We start from the raw sequence: 21,305 nt of genomic DNA on the forward strand, positions 1-21,305 counted from the left end.
TATATTGTATATTTATGTATACAATTGTGTTTTATATTGCCTGCTCCTATACGCACCTGCCCCAGTAGGTGTGCAAAATAAAAAATTCTCTACAAAATATGTATAAACATACCATGTTATTGTGCATTGTGCCTCCATTTATCTGTTTGCTATGGATTCATGTTATGTTTAAAGACAATGACATAAAAAAAAAAAAAAAAGTTTTTCAAAAAAATATTGTTTAATCAAACAACAATTTCGCGGACCCCCTGCAGTAACTCCGCGGACCCCCTAGGGGTCGCGGACCCCCTGTTGAAGACCTCTGCACTAGACCATTAGATCTGTGGACGTCTGTGATTGGATGGTGTACGAGCATGGAAAAGGTTCTGTCGCAATGGTCCATTTATCTGGTTGTGTTGAGATTGTCAGGTTGTCTGATAACTCTGCCTCAGCATCTATGACTTGTCATAGATACTGTCATAGATACAACCCCCCCCCCCCCCCGTATGAGACCTAGTGTTTTGTTCTTCTCCCAGATCACAAACTGTACAACTAATGCACGCACGTTTGAGTCCTCGGGTATGTTAGTATAGCTGTGGCGAATGACCGGCAATCGTATTATTGACGATCATCGGCATCTTCGAGACGCACGCAAAAAGTCTGCCATAATTGCCATTTATTAATCATAGATTTATTGTTTTGTCTGTTCATTTCCACTGCCATTCAGCTGAAAACGAATGGACCCGGCCGCTCGTTTTGGTTTACTCAACGTCCTGTTAATGAAAAAGATTATACAACAAATGTATGGCTTTGTGAATTACTTGACAGACCTCTCGACATTGAGTTTATTACGCAAGGCTCGCGAGGAGGAGGAGAGGAGGAGGAGCCTCCTCCTCCTCCTCCTCGCGAGCCTCGCGTAATAAACCGTCCTCCTTCTCCTCCTCCTCCGAGGAGAACGCGGCGCCACAAGGCGGGGCTTTGATGCGACGCAGACACGGACCTGTCTTTTGTTGTTCCCCCCCACATAGCAACCAGGAAGCTACGCTAGGGGAACGCTGAACACGCGTTCACACGCACACGCTTGTCCATGACGGAGGCGCGCCGACTCAGCAGAGATTGAGGCCGAGGAGGCGCGCCAGGCGCGAGTGCCCGCGCTGACCGGCCGATGCTCTGTTAGTCGACACAGCGCCGTTCGAGTTGTAAACCGATAGGGACAGAATAGTTATTTTCATGGATCACTGTGTGTGTGTGTGTGTGTGTGTGTGTGTCAGGGAGAAAGTAAAACAAAAGCCAGAACACAATAAAAGTATCTTAACAGTCCTGCTTTCAATAAACCAAAAAAAGCATGAGCGCGTGCGCGTGTGTGTGCGCTTGTGTGTGTGTGTGTGTGTGTGTGTGTGAGTGTGGTCGCGGCCATATATGTTTGTGCACAAGCCTGGCTTGTGGCTCCCTCTAGTGTTGCTTCTACAGAATTGCTGGGTGGGTGGTAAAAACGAGCGCGCCTTCTTCAATCGCCCTGGTTCTCCAATCACCCTGTAACATATATACCAACCATCATCAAATAACATGCACTTCTGCGTCAGCTGACATCTGTCTGTTTAAAACGCCACAGCACAACATCATAAAAGAAAAGCACTTTACAGGGGCTTTCCTCCGGGATGAGTCCTCATGTGTTCTTTTAAATGACCCATTTGAGCAAAACCTTTCCTACAAACTGAACAAACAAAGGGTTTTTCCCCTGTATGGGTCCTGATGTGTTTTTTCAGATCACCTCTTCGACCAAAGCCTTTGCCACAAACTGTACAAGAAAAAGGCTTTTCCCCTGTATGGTTCCTCATGTGTTCTCTTAGATGCCCTATTTGACCACAGGCTTTGCCACAAACTGTACACGTAAAGGGCTTTTCGCCTGTATGAGTCCTCATGTGCGTTTTTAGATCACCCTTTTGAGCACAGCCTTTGCCACAAACATTACAAGTAAAGGGCTTTTCCCCTGTATGAGTCCTCATGTGTCGTTTTAGATCACCCCTTCGACCACAGCCTTTGCCACAAACTGTACAGGTAAAGGGTTTTTCCCCTGTATGAGTCCTTGTATGTTGTTTAAGATGATCTATTTGACAAAAGCCTTTGCCACAAACTGTACAAGTATATGGCTTTTCGCCCATGTGAGTCCTCATGTGTGTCTTAAGATTTCCATTACGATTGAAACTTTTACTACAAACTGTACACACAAAATATTTCTTCACTGTGTGACTCCCGGAGTCTGTTGGTTCCAGGTTCTGGGGCAACTTGTTGTTCAAAGACAATCTTTGTCCTTCCACATTTTGTGTTGTGAGTGATTTCAGTGTATTTAAAGCTGACTGGTCTTCCCTGGTCTCCTCCCACTCATCACTGTCTTCAGTGTCAGATTCAGAACAGTGTGAAGAGAGGAGCTGGTCATCACTTGTTGATTGTGATGCTACCCAGTTCTTTACATAAACTTGTGTTTTCATGTGTTCAGTTGAGGTGCTGGCTACAGGCTCTGTGTATCTGTTTTCACCATCATCATCTTCACTTTTCACTGCCAGTAATGTCATTGTTGACCCATCAGCCTCCTCTGGTCTTTGAAGTAGCTCCTCCTGTTCCTCTTTAATCTGTGGTTCCTCCTGGACCGGACGGGGGCTCCTCTCCTGCTGTTCAGGGGAAACCTCCTCTTTCCATACAGGGGGTGCAGGAAGGTGCAGGAAGTCTAAGCGAGAGAGAGAGAGAGAGAGAGAGAGAGAGAGAGAGAGAGAGAGAGAGAGAGAGAGAGAGAGAGAGAGAGAGAGAGAGAGAGAGAGAGATTTACATGTTGGAGTTTGACATGTTTTCCATGCAGTGTTTCCTCTATTGTATAACTGGGGTAGTTGGAAGAACAGCTGCTGTAAATAATGTGGATTTTCTAAACCATCATTCGACCCTCATTTATCAAAGACATTTGTTAGACATTTTAAATCGAAACATTTTCTCTGAACATTTTCTCAGTTGTGTACTGTAATGTTGTAATCATTGTGTACAATACATGAATCAGCACTATTTTACTCAACTTCCTTGAGCTTTCTAGTTTACGCTTAAACTAGAAAGCTACACGCCACAGAGCAAGTTTAAAGTTTAACTACTGTTAAACATTGTTGAACATCATGCCATCTCAGCATGGGATTATATTAGAACAAAATACATTTTAATACACATTGCATCCCTGTCACAGACAAATGTGGATATGTTAGATACAATCAGAGACTGAATAAGTTAAATTAATTAAGAAGTAATTCTAATATGGTTTTATCATTTCTATAAAAAATATAATCAACTTTTCAATCAACCGTAGTGGATGGTTAGCCCAAAAATAACCATATAAAACAAACAAGAAACATGATGGTGGATATATAGACCCACCTTCGTTTACACAGTTCAACAGATTATTAATCAATATTTTCTCAGATGGTCCAGTTTTCATCACCGACTTTGTTGATTTCATTGATGTAGTTACCACGTTTTGATAAGCGTTCCTATTTTAATTATTAATATTTAACATTTGTTTAATGTTATTGTAATATGGTAAAGTCCAAACATCATTATTATTTTATTGTTTTATTGAATTAACTACTTTAAGAACATTTCCATGTAAAACATATTTCATTCAACAGTAAAATGTAGAATGGTATGAACACAGGCAGTGGGGGGGGGGGTTATTTGGCAATTGATAATGTCAGAATATTTCAACATAAGACATATTTTGTTTAATGAATAGCTAGAATAGTTGCAACAGAGACTGGAGTGAAAATTAAAAAAAAAAACAGTTTTGTGTTATTTTACAACTGATATAATCCAAATGTAATATTGAATATTTCAAGATAACACATTATTTAATTCAAAATTATAATTATTAGATACAATGACAATGTGCAACTCGAATGATAAACACAGACTGGAGTTAAAACAAAAACCTTGTTTGTGTTCTTTCACAAATAGTCCAACCAAAAACCTTGTTAGTGTTCTTTCACAAATAGTCCAAACATGTTTTTAAAAACCAAGTACAGAAAATTTAAATATAATAAAAAACAAATTAAATATAACAATTCAGAAAACTGCATGTCTGCATGTAATAGCCAGAACATTAACATGCAATCCACAAGACAATCATTTTCTAAACCTTACACATGCTTTGTGCAAATATCCTTTTGGATCTCATGGTGGTGGGTGGTTACAGGCTGAGGAGGTTGAGATGAGTGACATTCCCAAACCTAGACAGCCTCCACAAGCTTTGCCCAAATGTCTTTTTGGATCTCATGGTGTCAGGAGGTTACAGGCTGAGCCGGTGGTGGAATGAGATGAATGACGTCACATGTACCAGATCATGTCCTCTCTGGCAGGCCAAAAGAATCATGTAACTCCCACACGGTGCATGCATCTCACTTGCACCTGAACCTCATCAATGGCAGTGATGATGCATGGGTAGGATGTTCCCTTTTATGACGCACCACTGTTGAATTACTTCTGGACCCCATTTGATCACTTCTGTTGTCGATGTGCTTGGTGTGTTGAAGTTGAATGCCTTTGTGTTGTAGCCTTTACACTGTAGAATCTTCTCTACAGTGCACATGCAGCTCACATCCTGGTACATCATATGGTCAGGAGAGGTAGTGACAACCTGATATATTCTCATTGTTGATGGGACTTTGGGGGGAGGGGTGCCTTCTGGCATGTCCTTCATTGCCCTGTCAATGGACATTTCACTAGATAGAACCGTTGAATTGTGGTGCCTGTGTCCACCATGGCCTCAAACAGATCCCTTGCATTTTGGATGTTGAACCCGTTGCTCACCAGCCGATCTGCACTGCTCTTCCTAACACCTCCAACCTCATCTGGTGTCCCTTTCCTGTGGCTGGCCTTGAACAAATTCCGTGCCCCTGCTTGGAATCCCTTTTTGAGGAGGAGGGAGGTGAAGAAGTAGAAGTTCCCCCTTTGGCGTACAAGGTCCATCACTGAGGAAATAGACCACTGGGACAGCAGGGAAGTGGTTCTTGACACATTGTTCACATATGGCTGGGGGTCCTTTCTGTCGTGATGGTGAGATGGTGCTGAAGCACACTGGCTTAGCATCTGGTCTTACATATAACACTCCAGTGTGCAGCGTCGCCTGCTCATAGGATCCTCCAAAGTCCATTTAACGCACCGTACCCAGCACCATCTCCATTGCCGTTTGCGAAAGCCCCCCCCCCCCCCCCCCCCCGTCCTTGCGCTGGGGCCCCGCGATCTTGCGCTACGCCACTGCTTTTGTTGCTGGAGACCCTAACCTCATGTTTTTTTCAGATGCCAGGGCTTCTTGCAGCTTTTTCACATTTAACTGAATAGTACAATGTAAAGTAACTGTGGTACCAATCATGTCACACATAAAACAGTAATTGCATGTGATTTGCTAGGTAATCATGTAGATATTTCCAGTATTTGCTGTAATGTGAAGTGGTACTGTGATGGTAGTCTTTTCTAATCACTTGAGCATTCTGGGGGGAACATTTGCCAAGAGAAAAATAGTAGCTCTACAACCTCAAAACTTGTCGCAATGCGACCATTTTTTTACTTGTAGATCGGCTATTTTTTGGCAAAGACATTCTGTGTAGAGGGAAGGTACAGTACAGAGACAATTCTGGTCAGGGCTTAAGTGGCTAACCTTGAAGATTCTGGCCCTGGCTCTGGCTGTGGATCTAAGGCCTTTCTCTTAAGCCTAGACCACTGTTGTTGCTCTCTCCAGAGTTTGCGCCTGTGACTCTGGTCTTGCTCATTCAACTCCTGAACCCTTTTCCTCTTCGGCAGCTTCTGCTTCCATCTCTCTCTTTCTTTTTGAAGATGTCGCTCTCTTCTCTCGGGGTCCGCATTCCGTCGTGCGCGACATTGTCTTTGTCTCTCAGCCGCACTGACTGGAACCATCTGACTGTAATCTGTAGGAATTTAAAATAATGAGTTCAACCTCAAAAGTGTCTCTTTATGGCAACCTTTTTTGCACAATGTCAAACAGTGTTTTGACAAATTGTATTTAGTTTTCCAAAACAAAGCACCTGTCCTCTACCAGTTTGGAGTGTTGGAGAGCTTCTGCATGATCTAGCCAACAGATTAATTGATCCCAAGACACTGAGAGAAGTGCAAAACATAGAAGAGTTAGATGTAACCAACACTGAAGTTCAACGACCAGATGAACAGCTTTACATAGGGTGTCTTGTAGGGGTGTCACAATACGCCTAATCCACGATTCGATTCAGCTTTTGATTTTAAGCTCACGATTCGATTCGATATTTGATTTTTATTACATTTAAATTTTAAGGCTATTGTCTCTTTTGTAAAGAAAAACATAAATGCATTTTATTTTGTATAAGAATTATAAATTACAAATGAGAATCTAGAATAATACAATGTTTAACATATTAATAATATAAACTTTGGGTTTTATCAACTGTCATGGACATTTTCAGATTCTTCTTTAAAGGTTTAATGACATTCACTTTTACACCACATTCAAAGTCTTTGTCCTGGTCCTTCAAAAGTGTACAAAAAGTTTTAAGTGAAAATTCCATTCCAGTGATCCATGGCAGGTGTTTTTCTCTCACATTTCTAAAGCCTTTTCAACTGCAATGAAAAAAGAAATCTTTGCCTGCGGGTGTCGCTGGTGAGGGATTTTGCCTGTCAATCATCGCCTCTGCTCCGCCCCCCCCCCAAAGGAAAGGATAGGGGAGGGGAGGGGCGAGGAGGAGAGTGGGCGGGATTAATCGACTGTGACCTCACTGTCAAAGGGCCAAGCTCAGATTACTTTTCAACCTAATTATTCAGAAAACCCCAGACCACAGAAAATCCACTGAATGTTCTAAGTTCAGTTTTTTTGGGTGTAATTGAGGTCATAAAACCCCAAATAAAACATTGAAAATAAAAAAAAGTGAAAATGAATGTCATGATACCTTTAAGAAGATTAGTTAACAATGTTAATGTTAACTTAACATTCTTTGAAAAGTATTTTTTCCCATTCCAAGTCGCTATGACTGACTTCCAAAGTTTGTGGGCCCTAGCTGTGTAGACAACCCGGCCTGGCGGAGATTGGCGGAGATCTGTGCTCTGAGGAGGAGCTTTCTAGTTAATTCTACAGTGACTATATTAACTGTAGTAATTATTTAGCAACTATTGCCTTAATTTCTCATACATAGCAGGCAACACACTTGCGCTCAAATGTGATCTTCTGCCATGGCACTTTGTAACGTTATAGATCAGTTTGAATATTTAAATCCAGCGTTCTCCACCACTGATAAGGTTTGCATGTCACGAGACTGTGCTTGTTATTTCTTGAGCGTTTCTCTCTCTGTCAACCCGGCTGTGAGGCTTCCTTTTCCCCCGTCGGAATGAGGAATGTACAGAAAAACAACAGCGAGAAGAAGAATAAATCAAATATATTGACCTTTGACTTTCATTTGTGAACACTCTTTATTTCTTTATTTCAGTTTATTTAATTTTACAAACTTCGAAATTAAACAAACATGTCTAACTTGGCATTTGCTAATGATGACGGATGAACGGATCATCAGTGACAGTATGTTTTTGAAACATCTGGTGTTTCCAGTTTCACTGCTGTCTTGTTAAACGTAGATGTATGTATTAACGTAAGCTACAAGCAAGTTGCGTGTCTATTGTTGACCACGTAATGTTACAGGCTAAGGTTACAGGCTTATTTGATTTCCAAAATGCTTAGTATTATCCCTAACCCTGTGCCAAAATTTGACTGGGAGACAGTCATCTAGCATTTTTTTCATTTTCATTTCTTCATGTCATATGAAAGCAGGGAATCATAGCAAAATAATGATATATTGGTTAATAAGATTGAGTGAATAGTTTTGAAACTACAGCTTATAGAACTGAAGTCAAGATAAATCAAGATACAACTCTTGAGTGGAGAAAACACCACTTCAATGGCTCTCATCCAGAGTAGCACTACTGGGCTATCAATCCCATCATGCATAGCGGGGGAGCCATTTATTTTCCCAAGGCTATCTTTGTTCTGTATGCTCTCTGAGACCAAGCGTTTGCCACTGCCCCCTGCTGGAACCGGCTAGAACCAGTGGCCCAGGAGGACAAACAGAGATACATTTTCACAATAGTTTTAACAAAATATGATTGTTAATACATCTTTATTTGATATTATTATATTATTTATATACATTAGACACAAGCCAACAGACTAGTGATACCTTTCAAAACGATCGGATTTTACCGCGATTTCGCGATGTTTGGATGGAAACTGAGGATTTGGTTAGCAATGCTAGCTCTAACCTTATATTTGACTACATGTTTATGCATATGTACATGTCAATTTAAGCTCTGAAATTTCTGTCAGACATACTCTAGTATGTGAAGAGTCTAACTGGGCAATAAGCTCATTTTGGATAATTTCTTTGCAAAAAAAAAGTTTTTCTGCTTTCCTGAAGAATGGGTACCAGCATGTCCTCTGTCAACCAGCATGTCCTCCAGCATGTCCTCCAGTCAAAAATGGTCAGTATAATTTATACTGTGTCGTGCCCCATTGTTTATGTGCCCAAAATATCTATACGCTGTCAACACGCTATGATGCGTGTTGAGGACCCCAACTTTGAGAACCACTGGACTAGGACAACATCAGTTTAGAAATGTTATATGTGGCTGCTCTTTTGTTGTTCTATTTTTTTTACACTGACTGCACTACATTTATGGGTTTGAAGCCCCCTTATGACATGACCATAGCTACAACATTTATTATATTGTTCAAATGTTATATTTTTTGTTAAAATAGGTACTGATAACAGTCGTTACTATATAATGTTTAGTCAGTATCAGGGGTTTCTCCATCGCACCTCATTATCACACAAAAATCAGTTCCCTGACCTGGATAACATTAACGTTGTTTCGAAAAGTGTTATACAAATAAATCATTACATTTCATTACATATTAATTCATTCTGTTAAATGTACGCTCAGTCAGACTCGTTTTGTTCTGGTGTGTTCACTGTGACTGCAGTCCCATCTACCTCATTTATTTTTTTCTCATAAAATAAAGGCTGTTCTATCATTTGGATACTTCTATTTCTTGGCATAACTCATGTGTTGTCATATCTATACATTTAATTTGGTAGTTGAAATTAAAGTTGCAGTATGGAAACGAGACAACAGTGAGTTACATAAATAAATACATGAATGAGAGATAGGGCTGTTAATTGAGTAATGTGGAATTGTGTCACCGAATACTTTTGAAGGTAAATGAGTCTGTGTGAAATTAAATGAAGGTGGAAATTAACGTGAAAATATGTCCTTTTTTACAGCAATAGTCAATTTAAAAGTTCAATGTGATAACTGCATTGAAGTCAAATGTATTTTGGAAGTGGCAATACAATGAGATGCAAAAAGCAGAACAATTGTATAAAGACTGATTTTGAGTGGTATCTTCTTTAATGACTACATACTGTTTCACTGAAATTATGATAAGGTGATAACCCCACAACACAACAGAATAAAATGAAACTTACTGATGTCCAGGTCATCTTCAGGTTCCTCTTTAATATAAACAGTCACGTAAGGTTCTGGAGAACTCATCCTCACCTGCAGGCTGGACTCCACACACTGGTCTGGAATGAAAGAATAGAATAAGGACATTGATGTGGTATGGGTTGTAGACGAAGATTTAATGTAAAACGGATGGATACAGAGAGTATAAAGGAGTGTTATTTTTTCTATGTTTTACAAGACAGGGCAGTCCCAAAATACATCCCCAAGCTTTAAGCCAATTTCTTTTGCAATTATGTTTTGTTCAAACTATTTATGAATTGAACTATAAATACAAACATAACATAACTATAAGTAATAACTAAACTAACTATCCTGATAATGTGTCAGCCTGTGCTCCTCATGTCAAGTGTGTGTGGTTTGGTTGGTTGTGAGGGGGGGGGGGTCTATTTACTGCACAGTGATCCAATCCTGTGTAGAGCCCGCCTACTGTATGCGGTAATTTGCACACGCACAGAGGCCGTTTCCATTTTTGACAGCATTGCTTTCCCCTCTTCTTCCCGGTACCGCGTACCGGCGCTGTATCTTTTAACGGAACGCCTTACCGGTAAAGTATTATGACAATGGATAGCCTTCTGTGGGAATGATATGCCACAGATTGCAAGGACTACTTCAACCAGGACCAATTCTGTTAGTGGGTTTAATTCACGTAGTATGTGTGATTACGCTCCTAATCTGGTTGTGCAAGTGAGGAGGTGATCAGTTAAAACTCTTTGGAGGTGACCCATCAGTTCAGTGTGGATGCTTAGTCTTGTACTAACAAAGGGATCCATTTTTTACCTGAGAGAGTGTCACAGCTGGTCGTCCCATGTAGTAATGTCAATGTTGACACACTGGCCTCCTCTTCCTCTTCGTCTTTAACCTGTGGAGGTGCTGGTTCCTCCTGGACCAGACTGGGGCTCCTCTCCTCATGTTGTGGAGGTTGTGGTTCCTCCTGGATCCGACTAGGGCTCCTCTCATGTTGTGGAGGTTGTGGTTCCTCCTGGACCAGACTGGGGCTCCTCTCCTCATGTTCAGGAGAAACCTCTTTATACACAGACAGAAGGAGGAGAGAAGAGGTAGCATCAGCAAACCACACAAGGTGCCTTTCTCATTGAATTAAATTGATTCTCCTGTACTTATTGCTTTGTTTTGTCACGATCACCAGACGAGTGTCATTATAGTGTCTCTTTTTAAAGTAAAAAAAAATCACGTTATATTTGTCAAACTAAGCATAGTAAGACTTTACTGTACTATGCAAGTACTGAAATTACCTATTTATTCAAAACAGCCGTAAGCAGGGTTTCTCAAACATAGAATATATTCTGGCAGTCTGCTCAAATACAGTTACAGTTTAGCTCAGGGGTAGGCACGGGTGCCGACATTGGCACAGAGGAGGGTGATCACTGGCACACTAGTGTGAGAGGTTTTTCTAAAAAAAAAAAAAAAGTTTAGACAGTTAAATTAAGTTCACTCACATCTATTCGTAAATTACATCCTGCAAATAATTCTATATTAATTCAAATGGATTACTGACTGGGGAGGGAGTCTGGGAGATAGGTGGGTAGGTGAGTCTAATTATTACATCCTGACATAAAAGAAAATATTTCTAAAGAAAATAAATAAATAAAGGTCATTATGTATAGCCTCAAAATCAGTTGGAAATATTACATTTTGATGTGGTGTCATAATTATCAAGAAAATAAAAACATGGCACTTCATGTCAAAAAGGTTGCCGACCCCTGGTTTAGATTGTCGTCATGGGAGAGTTGTTACACCAGTATTCTTTACCGTTATTGCCACGGCAGTGATGCTGTTAGGAATGAGGCGCTTGCACAGAGAAAAAAATGTCCAGTAAATTTACCCACTTTTAATTACCCTAAAAGTTGTTTTAAAATGTCTTTTGTGTTAGTGGAATTGCTGTTTATTTGTTTTTTCTTCTTTTTGTGTGCTCACTGGCAGCTGGCACACTCATATTTTTTCTGTTTCTGTTGGCAGTCATAGCTCCCACTTCCAACCTGACGTTGCATGGGAGTCCAGACTGCTCCGAGTCCATACTGAATAACTGCTAGCTTGCATAATGTCTTCAGACTAGGACTCAAGTCTAACATGATGACGACTGGTCTTATCGCCATAATTGAATATGAATGTGTTGTATCCTCCAAAGAGGATGATACAGTCTCCCACCATGCAACTGACGTGATGAAACAAGGCATAGTGCCTCTGATGTTAATTAAAGACCAGACCATTGTGGTGGTGTCTAACTTGTAGCTGCCATTAGTGCGTCCAGTCAGCTGGATGTATCCAGCATGTAAACTGCCCACAAAAAGTTCGGAAACGTAACTACGGTTGATTATTTCTCCCCTTCAATAATACCAATTGGTATTGTGTTTTCTATAATTGTTATTGTTGATTAGTCACCTTTACAACGAGGTATAACTTGTAAGGATCGTGCAATTGTGGAATGAGTAACACAACTAAAAATGTGGGTAGCGCCTCCAAAGAATTTGCCAAAATCCCCCAATATGCTTCTGTTGGTAATCGCTCTTGTTTTGCACACACTTGCTGAGAGGTGTGTGCCAGTCACAAGTGTGTGACTGCGCAAACTTAGTTGAGTTTGTGTATGCTCCAAGCAGCAACACTGCCCCCATGGAAAGATGCCACGTTTGTCCCTTCAGGTTAAGGCCTGTGCAATAGGGCAAGTGAAGCTGGTGTTCCGTTACGCAGATTACGCATTATTTGATGTTATTCCTGGTACCATTTGCAGGCAGGTGTGTGCCAGTCACAGGTGTGTGACTGGCACCTGAGCATGGGTCCTGCAACTTTGACATCTGTCTTTGGTTCCGTTGTGCAAATCTTGCCTGTACATTTCTGGAAGAAATGGTTCCTCAGTGAAGCAAGTGTGAGGAACCAGTCTTCTTGGGTTGTTGTTTTCCTTTGACTTCACCACTCTCACAGAACTTGGTTTGGAAATGGTACCAGGTCTGACACCAAATAATGCTGCCACTCTGCATAATGGAACCCCAGCTTCCACTTGCCCTATTGCACAGGCCTTATCCTGAAGGGACAAACGTGGCATCTTTCCATTAGGTCAGTGTTGCTGGGACGTCCACTCTAGTCCAATATATATATGAACCTCTTCCAGGGGGAAGTAGTGTCAGGTCGGTCAACCTGCTGCTAAAGGATATGCCCTGCAGCCAGAAATGGTTGCAGGACATGAAGATCCTTGGCCCCATCAGAAATCTAGGTACGTACCAGCCACTGTACGTACCTAGATAGAAAAAAAAAACAAAAAAAAAATAATAATACAAAAATCCCCCCACATGGACTCGACATGGCCTTGACGTGGGGGCTTGCGTGCCTCTGTGAGTCACATCACAGAGGCCAGACTAAAGAGTCCATAAAAAGACATATTAGCAATGTTGCCTCTATCTTTTTTGGTCTGGGTGACTTTTAACACACACACACACACACACACACACACACACACACACACACACACACACACACACACACACACACAGTATATGATTAATGATTATGTTAAGCCTCAAGCTATTTACCTTGAGGCACTTCCGGGTATCTGACGATGATGGCACCAACATATTCGGAATCAGCGTCATCAAATTAGTGGGGAACCACAGTCTTGACAAAAGTCACTTTGCAGCTTGGAGATCAGCTATTTTTACTGATAGTCTGATAGCTGATTTAAAGACTTTCCCAGCATTTATGAAAATCTAGACCTACACCATTCGACTCAGCGTACTCAAAATAGGGGGGCGGGTGGTGAAAATAAAAATAAAAGATTTTAAAAAGAACAAAATGGCCGAAATATTATGTTTTACAACTTCAACGCTCAATTTAACCACTTTACAAAGGTCGTAGAAGGTCAGGATTGACGCTATTCAATCCGGCGTCATCGAAATGGGGGGGGGGGATAATAAAAATAATACATTTAAAAAAAATCACTTTTGAAAAATGTCACTTGCAAAAGAAAAAAGGAAATGCTCGGTGTGGACGATCTATGAGCCCCCAAACAAAACCAAGGTATGCGTTGTGTTTGAGACAACCTGAAAAATACTCACATATCAATACCTAACCGGAGAGACTTTTGTAGCCTGAGATATGGGGAGGACACACACACAATTCGAGAAAATCCAAAAATCAGAATATAGCAAAAATGACCATATTTAATGATTGTAAAATCAATATCTATATGAAAACAAACACTATTTCACTCAATTCGAAAAAATATTGTACAATCAAGACCTACAAGTTCATGTCAACACTTTTCCAAATGGATGACCACACAAGGAACCAACCCTAAAGAGCATCTCCAAAAGTTAAAATCTACAAAAGCAGTCACCTCGGTCACCTCGGTCTCCTAGACAGCTCAGACAAATTATTTCCCCAGCTAGATCAAAGTGTCTGAGTAAACTAGACCCAAGGTACCACTCATGACACTATCGCCCTCTACAGGACACATCTACGGCCAAAAATGTTTGACGTTTCACTGCTATATATGTTTTCTGGGGGTTTCTGGGGGTCAGGGTTTGGGGTATTTCTAGGCATTATAGGCAAAATGTCCAATACAAAATGTGTTCACAATGCCCTGTTTTGGCGGGGGGTAAGCGAAGTTTGGGGGACTTTTGGACACCTTTGACTGCTTAAGTTGCAGATCTGTGATGTTTTACGACTACAACCCTTGATCTAACCACTTTCTAGGCATTATAGGCAAGAATGTCCAAGACAAAAGTTAGTTTTTTTTTGTGTGAAAACACACCGCCACCTAGTGGCTTTACCGTAAGACCCAGAGGGAAGTCGAGGTATTCAAAAGATGCGGGGCAACGTCTAGTTTACTCCAGTATCTTTACTCCAGAGTATGTCAAACTGGAGATATGGTCAGTTGAACGGCCGAGGTCAGTTGAAATGACCTTGGAACACATACACAACCTGCCAGCAGGTGTGTGCTGGCAGGTCGTTCAAAACGAGAGAGATTACCAACAGAAGCATATTGGGAGATTTTGGCTAATCTTTTGGGGGCACTACCCACCCCGATTTTCGATGTTAAGGAGGTGCAGACATTCACTACCCAGGTGCTGGACAACATGGTGGCTAGGGAGCTCCTATTCTAGTCAAAGGTGAAATTCTGGCAGGAAAAGGGGCTGCCATGGATGGCCAAGGTGCTGGAGCGCATCCCCACAAGGGTGAGGCTGACAAAAATCAAAAGGGACAAGGAGAAGTTGCTGAACTGCCTGACCCTGGTCAGCGTTATAGGCATGTTAATGAATGAAGGGCAGGCGCGGCGGAAACGTTCTCAACACACTGCACAATGACATTCCGTGGAAAGTCGATTATCTTGAAGAGCCCAGGCCCAGGCCAAACAACGAGGATGAGGAACAGTTGGAGAGGGACATGGTGGCCCAATTGGTTGCAGAAGCAGAGGTGGACCCTCAAGAGCTGGACACAGTTGTCCACGTCCAGAGGGACATTCACCTCTGTCTCCCGGCCGGGAGCAGAAAGCGATGGACAGAAGAAGAAGAGGCTCTGATCCCACTGACAGGAAATCGGGAGGAAGCCTGGAAGGCTTACTTGAAGAGGTGTCGGGAGATCGGGAGGGTGACAAGGACACAGTCAGCCTTCTTCATCAGGAGGAATATTAAGTTTAATATACGTTTTTTTATCCCATTTATTTATTACAGTTTGATGTGCGTGTGTGTGTGTGTAGCCCTTCCACTCGGTTAAAATCTATAAAAATGTGTAAATTCAAGGCCTACAGGCGCCCTCCAGGCACCCTACAGGCCGAGATGATGTGCTGCGTGTCACAGAGGATGATGTCTCACTAACGAAGGACATCAAGTTGGGAATTGTTGACAGGCTAAATGACAAATATGACAGGCGCAGCTCAGAAACTTCTGCGCAAGTGCACCATTCTTGACCCTCGCTACCGGGAACGATATGGGGGCGGGGCCATTGGCTTAGATGAAACGAAAGCTGATCTACAGGCGGAGATGGTCGCATTGGCAGGGAGGGAAGTCAGGGAACGTCGTCCAGTGGCTATGGAGGAAGATGAGGAGAGCGAGCATGGCACTGCTGCTGCAACACTGCCAAACGAAAGAGATGTCGCTGGCTAAAAACCTCGAGTGGAGTTGGAGTAGGCTATCTGTTTGAATAATGGCTAAGAATAGTGATTGATTTTTGTTATCCACAACGGTTATTTAGAAAGGCACATACTTGCCACTTACTTTCGTAAATGGCAAGTATGGGCTAATTGTGTGATGGTACTTAACTTGCACATAGAAACTAGCCTACAATGTTATCGTTTACAAAGTTGTTACAACGTTTGCACTGAACTTAAAGTTGCGTTTTGGCATTAAGCCTACTGTTAGGCTACAAACTTGCACTGTGTTGTGTACAATATTCGTATTTGTTATTAAAAAAAACGTCCTTAATGAATACTGTATTTTTTGCAGATTGTACAGAGGTACGGTTTACAATGATTGTTAAACATTCCACAATACCTAGGGCTTTTTTGTGTTATTCTGTTTTTGTTGTATGTAAAACATTGTGCCTACCATAGCCTACGTAGCAATACAAATGTTTTGTATAAAATTTTCTGTCGTCCTGGAGTCAGTCAATAAAGTGTTGTTTCTCCCTATAATGATCTGTTCGTTCTTTGAATACACTGAAAGGAAACTAACTGCTTTCATTTTATCCTTTACCAATAGCAGCCTGTCTAATTGGTCATTTTGTCAAATGTTAGCTGGAAACGTAATCTTGCTTTGTTTGAATGGGTCGGCATTAACATCATTAAATGGATGATTATGCATTCATTTGTAGAGTGTGTATTGGGGAAAGGAGCCATCTGGTGGCGATAGACTGTAACGGCAGTCTCTGATTGCATCAATTTAACAGCTGTCATCTCACACCAGGTAGCCACTGGCCACGTTAAAATCAATAACACGGATAAACCGAGTACTGCAGTGTTTTGGGGGGCATATCAAAAGGTTTAAAATCTCGGAAACCACACAACCTTAATGTATACCCCAACAGATGTCTCTCTGTCTCTTCCTCCGTAAATCAGCAAACGTTTTGAGGAAAGGCTTGAGGAGAGCTGTGGTCTGACCTCACTCGACAACACAAACGGTTGCCATTAATGCATGGGCGGCAAATCTCCTGTTTAAAAACGATGTGTGTCAGAAATTAATTATTTGTTCTGTGACTTTTATTCTGTCTTTCCTCGCATTTTAGGCAAATGGCAGCGATGTCTCATAAATAACAGTGTTAGTAGTCATGGTGTTGGGCTGTTGATGTAGGCTACCAGGAAACAGCCCCGAATGAGTCCAGGGAGTTGTGTGGTAGAGCCGACCGATATATCGGCCATTATTTGACTTTTTTTGACAACATCTGTATAGGCAATTATGCAGCCGATGTGTCCCAATCACTGTAGGTGAACATTTTAATATTTGCAAAAATAGCAGATATTAAATTTTTTTTATTTCTGCTTTCAAAACTATTATCCCAGCTAGCCTTGACACAAAGCTCAGAGAACTTAGAGCTTTGTGTCAAGTCTAGCTAGGATAATAGTAGGACTGTCCATGACTCAGGATTTATTTAGTCGACTCAGAGTCGGGGGTTTAATGTGACTCGTCAACGAGTCGTTTTTATAGAGAAAATAGGTCTTTATGACCTTATCGGAGGCTATAATTGCAAGTTTTTCAGAAACTTTCAGTGCTGATTTAGAGCACATTACATAGTGAAATGCAACAGAGCCATATGAATATTCTTTTAACATTTAAAAGCAATGAATCCATTGACTACTTGAGGCAGACTGCTTATTTTAATTGACAACAATCCTGTGTAGGACTACATAAAGTTCGGAGCACAACGCTACCGTATCAAAGAGCAATGTAGATCCAGTAGTCGCTGGTGCAAGACAATAAATAACGGTAAATAGAAAAGACAGAGATGTACCTGATAATTGCACCGTCAACTTTTTATAGAGTTTAGAGTTTAACACACTTCCAAACGGTAGTCCACAAACCACAAACAAGCAATTGGGAAATGTAGGTCCCGACCCATTTCATCTGTATCAGACCCATAGAGAGAGAGAGTTCCGACACTCACGTTCACTTCATCGGGCCAGGTCTTCTACATAGCCGTCTATTGGCGAATAGTGACAAAGCCCTAAACCGGAAGTTTATGGAATGCACTGAAGTCTACAGCTCCTTGTAACTATTTTATTTACATGAACCGCGTGACCGGCGCTCTCTAATTAGTAGGCCGGGAAATTGCCGTTTTCAATACACGATGCACTTGGTGATACAAGCGAGAAATTTGGCACAGATGACCTTCATATGACCCTAATTGATAATCAACCTTTGGCCATGCAGAATTCCTAAGATTTCAAGGTGGCCACCACCAGTTTTCAAAATGGCTGCAACTGGGCCAACATTTTGGACTATATCACTTTGCTGGGGCTGTACATCTTTGATTTCCCCATTATTTTAATATAAGAGAATATGTTCTGAAGGTATTTCTACCAAGTAAGATAAAAAAAATAACATTAGATTCCAATATGGCGGCATATTTTCAAATATGGCTGCCGATATATTGCAGAAATGTACATCTGCTGATGGTTAATCCACATGAGCTTGTAGCACATGTATTTATATTAATTGCCATACACAAAATCCATGTATAGCACATTTTAAAGTGATTTGGTAGCTTTTTAATGACCTAGGGCAACAGACTTTTCAATATGTTCACCAATAAATACAACAACTTGGATATATATGGATATTTTCTCTGACCTTTTTCTCTTTCCGTGGAAGGACAAAACTGTATGGTATCTGCTGAATGCATGAAAGAAGCAAAGACCTGATGACTTTGATCCAATAGCTGATGCAAATTCATGAACAGGAATCCATCTGAGGTCCTTCGGCAGCTTTTTCAAGCCAAGTCTTTGTGTCTGGGTAGCTCAGTCGGTAGCACCTTCGGCTCACATGGTCATGGGTTCGATCCTGGGCACAGGCAACTCAGTGTATAAGTAGGTACGGTGAGTGTGGCGCTCCACCTCAGCAATACCAGGGGTCTATAAGACTCCTGCGTTCTCAGCTGATACTGACAATAAGTCTCTCAGACTTAATTAATATGAACAAGTGTAACTGCTATGACAACAACGTCAGTATCTGAGCTGCGAATCATGGTGTGTCAGATGCTATCCTCTGCAGCTCTGCCTCAGATACTGGCATTGTTGACATAACAGTTTCACTTGTTCAAAGACTTGGCTTGAATTAGCTGTGGATTGCCTTTGGAAGGACCTCAAATGGATCCCTGTTCATGAACTTACATCAGCTATTGAATCAAAGTCATCAGGTCTTTGCTTCTTTCATGCATTCAGCGGATGCCATACAGTTTCGTCCTTCCATGGAATGGGAAAAAGGTCAGCATGGCAGACAGACTTCTCCAAATTAGGTTGAACACCTGTTGCAGTAAATGATTAGCCTATGCAAGTCATTGGAACGGATCTTCCGGCAGTGGCCAAATCATGCCAAGAGCTGACACGATGTGGATGTAGAAAGGCATGTTCTGACCACTGCAAATGCTTTAAGTTTGGACTTATCTGCACACCCCTCTGTGGTTGCAGTTGCTAGTACACTGGCATGTCACTTGTCTAGCCACCATTGTAAATGAGAATGTGTTTATAATAACTTAATAACAAAACAAAAAGTAAGCACTAAGCTTTACCAAGCTAATACATCACTTTAAAATGTTCCATAAATGGATTCTGTGTATGGTAATTAATACAAATACATGTACTACAAGCTCATGTGAATAAACCATAAGCAGATGCACATTTCTGCAATTTATCGGCAGCCATATTGGAAAACATGCCGCTATATTGGAACCTAATGTTATTTTTTATCTTACTTGGTAGAAATACCTTCAGAACATACTCTCATATATTAAAATAAGCCCCAGCAAAGTAATATAGTCCAAAACATTGGCCCAGTTGCAGCCATTTTGAAAACTGGTGGTGGCCATCTTGAAATCTTAGGAATTCTGCGTGGCCAGAGGTTGATTATCAATTAGGGTCATATGAAGGTCATCTGTGCCAAATTTCTTGCTTGTATCACCAAGTGCACTATCGTATCAATGTCCCTCCCGAGTCCCCACTAAATACAAGGCTCTGATATGTATGCAGTGAAGGTGCCCACAAGCAGAGGTGGGCTGCGGTGGACATGCATGCAGGTGCATGTGCGCGTGCACGTGACATCAGTACAACAGAGCTCCACTAGCTCAAAAATCTACAGCACACCCCTGCCCACAAGCTAGTGGGAAATGTAGACCAGCTAGTATCTTAGCTACATGTAGCTAAGTAGCCGTAGAATACGACCCTCGTAGATGTATTTTATGATTCTGACATTTTCAATCTACGAGAGTCGTAGACACTATCCCCCAAATGGACTCTCAGCTCCTAGCTTGTCCGGGCTCCAAACATGTACAAATGCAAAAATAAAGGTCCTTACCCCCACGCCCCAAATGTTAACTCACTGTCCTAGTGCTAGTGCAATGTAATAATCCATATTCTTCAATAAAGAAGTGTTTTTAATGGCCTCTATCTCCCCTCTATTGTATTTCCGGATGCGCTTCGTCACTACCGCCCTAGTCTCGGGTAGTCAGACAACTATTCAGTTGTGGGAGGCAACCATGGGTGCAATGCTCACTGGACGGCCTTGCACGCCGTGCCGGAACCTATTTGACCAGGAGCAGACGCAGGCACACGCATAGATTTAAAACTACGCACCTCAACAAAGTTTTCAAAGGCTCCCGACTCACACCTAGCGAATCAACATAGGAATAAGCCTAGATGCATATCAATTGTCCATTGTGTGACTTGCAGTGTGGGTGTTAAGCGACGTGCGCGTCACGTCATTGTAATAGAGTGCAAGAACATACCAAATGAGCATTGCATGCCTGGCCTGGAGGCAACAGTCTGGCCACGCGAGACTACTACCGCCCATTGTGAATTTACGACAGAATCGGCCACAGACGGCATTAAAACACTTATATTTAGAAAAATATGAATTATTACATTGCACTAGAACTCTGGACAGTCAGTTAACATTTGTAGCATGGGGGTAAGCACCTTTATTTTTGCATTGGTACATGTTTTGGAGCCCGGACAGGCTAGGAGCTGAGAGTCCATTTGGCCATGGGGGATAGTGTCTACGACTCTCGTAGATTGAAAATGTCAGAATCATAAAATACATCTTCTATGAGAGTCGTATTCTACGGCTAGTAGCTAAGCTGGTGTTGAACGCGTAAACATGGTAATGAAATGAAGCATGAACCAACCTGCTCTGTGTAGTTTGCGTAGAGTTTCCTCTAGTGTCTCTATCTCTCTCTGGAAGAGGTTGAACATGAACTCTGCAGCCGCACTGAGGCGCTCCAACACAAACACTCTGACATTAAGCTTCACACAAAAAACATCAACACCACGCTGTTTTTCCAAAACACACAATATCTCCTCTCCCACCGACGTCATGTGTTCATTTATCGACAGCCGTACAGACTCTATTTGACACATTTTACCTCCTTCATGAGACGTTTATCACCGAGCGCTTTGTTACGCTAACAACACGCACTACTTCCGGGTCAACCTGGTTCAAGCATGCGCAGTAAAGGATCCAGGCACTGTAGCCATGGTTCACTCGTCTGTAACAAGCGTCATGGCGCTACTTGTTCCTGTTTTTTTT

General features: G+C 41.7%; 2 protein-coding genes across 2 annotated transcripts in view; one reads left to right on the plus strand and one right to left on the minus strand.

The window, feature by feature from the left end:
* The window catches only part of LOC308094152 (uncharacterized protein), a 337,907-nt gene that overhangs the window by 299,830 nt on the left and 16,772 nt on the right, over window positions 1–21,305 (plus strand). The window lies entirely within an intron of this gene.
* On the minus strand, window positions 7,879–21,150 carry LOC308092822 (uncharacterized protein; the record flags this gene model as incomplete). The annotated part of the gene is made up of 5 exons (XM_080438921.1): window positions 7,879–7,886; window positions 9,528–9,626; window positions 10,345–10,590; window positions 20,905–21,022; window positions 21,142–21,150. The coding sequence occupies 5 exons, from the start codon at window positions 21,148–21,150 to the stop codon at window positions 7,879–7,881; spliced, it is 480 nt and encodes a 159-aa protein (XP_080295047.1).

The sequence above is a fragment of the Gymnoscopelus braueri genome (genome assembly GCF_963280865.1).
Source record: "Gymnoscopelus braueri genome assembly, chromosome: 10".
NCBI lineage: Eukaryota > Metazoa > Chordata > Actinopteri > Myctophiformes > Myctophidae > Gymnoscopelus > Gymnoscopelus braueri.